The sequence below is a fragment of the Histoplasma capsulatum genome, genomic scaffold (genome assembly GCF_000149585.1).
Source record: "Histoplasma capsulatum NAm1 scaffold_1 genomic scaffold, whole genome shotgun sequence".
In the NCBI taxonomy this organism is placed as follows: domain Eukaryota; kingdom Fungi; phylum Ascomycota; class Eurotiomycetes; order Onygenales; family Ajellomycetaceae; genus Histoplasma; species Histoplasma mississippiense.
Window position 1 is genome coordinate 2,367,793 of NW_001813982.1, and position 1,553 is coordinate 2,369,345.

Below are 1,553 nucleotides of genomic sequence, written 5' to 3' on the forward strand. Positions count from 1 at the left end.
TAAATACGCTGGATCCGAGGACGCTGAGCCTGTGGCCGTCCCTAGCGACCATGGAGAGAGGCTAACGAAGGATGGGACCAATTCAATTTGTCCAAGGCCCCAACACAGGGCCCTCGAGGATGTAGCCAGATGGACAACAGAGGCTGGATATATGTCCAATGTCTGTCACATCGATAAAAGTGCAGACGACCGGGAGTGGTTGTGGATTGCGAGGCAGTATGTACCACAATAACGAAATCAACTGCTATGGATGTAACAGTACAACGTACAGCGGGAACAAGATGGGCTGGAACAGGAAGAGGAGAACGAACTATCTTTCGGAGGCCACCAGGCCACCAGCGCTAATTGTTCAAATGGTCAAAATTTCGTCAAATTGTCAATGGTGTTTCCTCGTCCAGTATACCTACTGTGCGATAACGCTCAGATGGTCTGTTTTGGGGATGGAATGATTGTTATAGATTTAATAATTATTGTTTACTTAGGCTGTTGGAGCTGCCCGTGGGCCGGCCAACCAGCTCTGGCCGCACAGTGGCAGGGGAGTACAGCCATGTCTGTATGCATGTGCGGCCTACATAGTATGTCGAACGTGGGTGCGATGGCTGAGGAACAAAAGATTAGGGGCATAATGGCTTGAAACAAGCAAAAATCTGGGTTAAAAATAGCAGCAACCCTGCCAAAGCTCGAATTTCTGCCCAACGAGAATGCGGAATGCGCAGCTTAGAAGCAATGGTGGCAGATGGGGTGATCAGAGATGAGTTAGTTAACTATAAACTATATAACTGTCTACTTCTTTCTCCTCGATACACAAGTGCATTTATTATTTCTTATACCCATTTCTTCGGATGGACATCTACGCTGTAAGTACTATGCTTGTGAGAACCCATTACGACACAACAGGAAATCCATAATTCGAAATTGTTCGGCTTATTCTGTACCTTTTCCATTGCACTTGGCTGGGGCCGAAAGCATAACTAACTATCGAACCAGGTTAACTCAGGGGCTCAAATGAAAGTGGGACGCTGGACCCTATTAACCAGGTGCAATTCTCTATATTCACTATAACTGCAAACTGCATTATTTGCCAAATAGTAGCATCTGCACCAAATCTAACTCAATTATAAGTTGTAACATACAGGCATCCGATATCATCTTCCTGTCTGCCCTGTTGAGGTTGTACTGGCTTTCTAATTCATAAAAATGGGCCACATTTGAATGTAGCAGATCATTTGAGAATCACAATCAATAGATAAAATAAATAACTTTTTATATAAAGTGTTAGAAATGATTACGGTATAAGTTGAAGTTGAAGCAGCTGTAGTGGCGAGACAAGTTGATATATAGAGTTAAACAGTCTTAAAGATGGTTAAGGTTGACACTCATGTTATTGAATTAGATATATTATCGAATCAAGAAATTGACAGAATTTCCCCCTCCAAAATATCATGACCGAATGATTCGTCCATCCCAGCTCATCAGCCTCGTGCTCCTCTATCCCATCGAACGAGTCTGCGCTCTTGAACTCGCGAAAACCGCCGAAGATGAACTGCCACCAC

At 43.9% G+C, this 1,553-nt stretch overlaps 1 protein-coding gene across 1 annotated transcript; it reads left to right on the top strand.

The window, feature by feature from the left end:
• Window positions 1-158: 158 nt before the first annotated feature.
• HCAG_00690 (predicted protein) lies at window positions 159-1,195 on the top strand (the record flags this gene model as incomplete). The annotated part of the gene is made up of 4 exons (XM_001543594.1): window positions 159-216; window positions 483-553; window positions 988-1,011; window positions 1,136-1,195. The coding sequence occupies 4 exons, from the start codon at window positions 159-161 to the stop codon at window positions 1,193-1,195; spliced, it is 213 nt and encodes a 70-aa protein (XP_001543644.1).
• Between the last annotated feature and the right edge of the window lie 358 nt (window positions 1,196-1,553).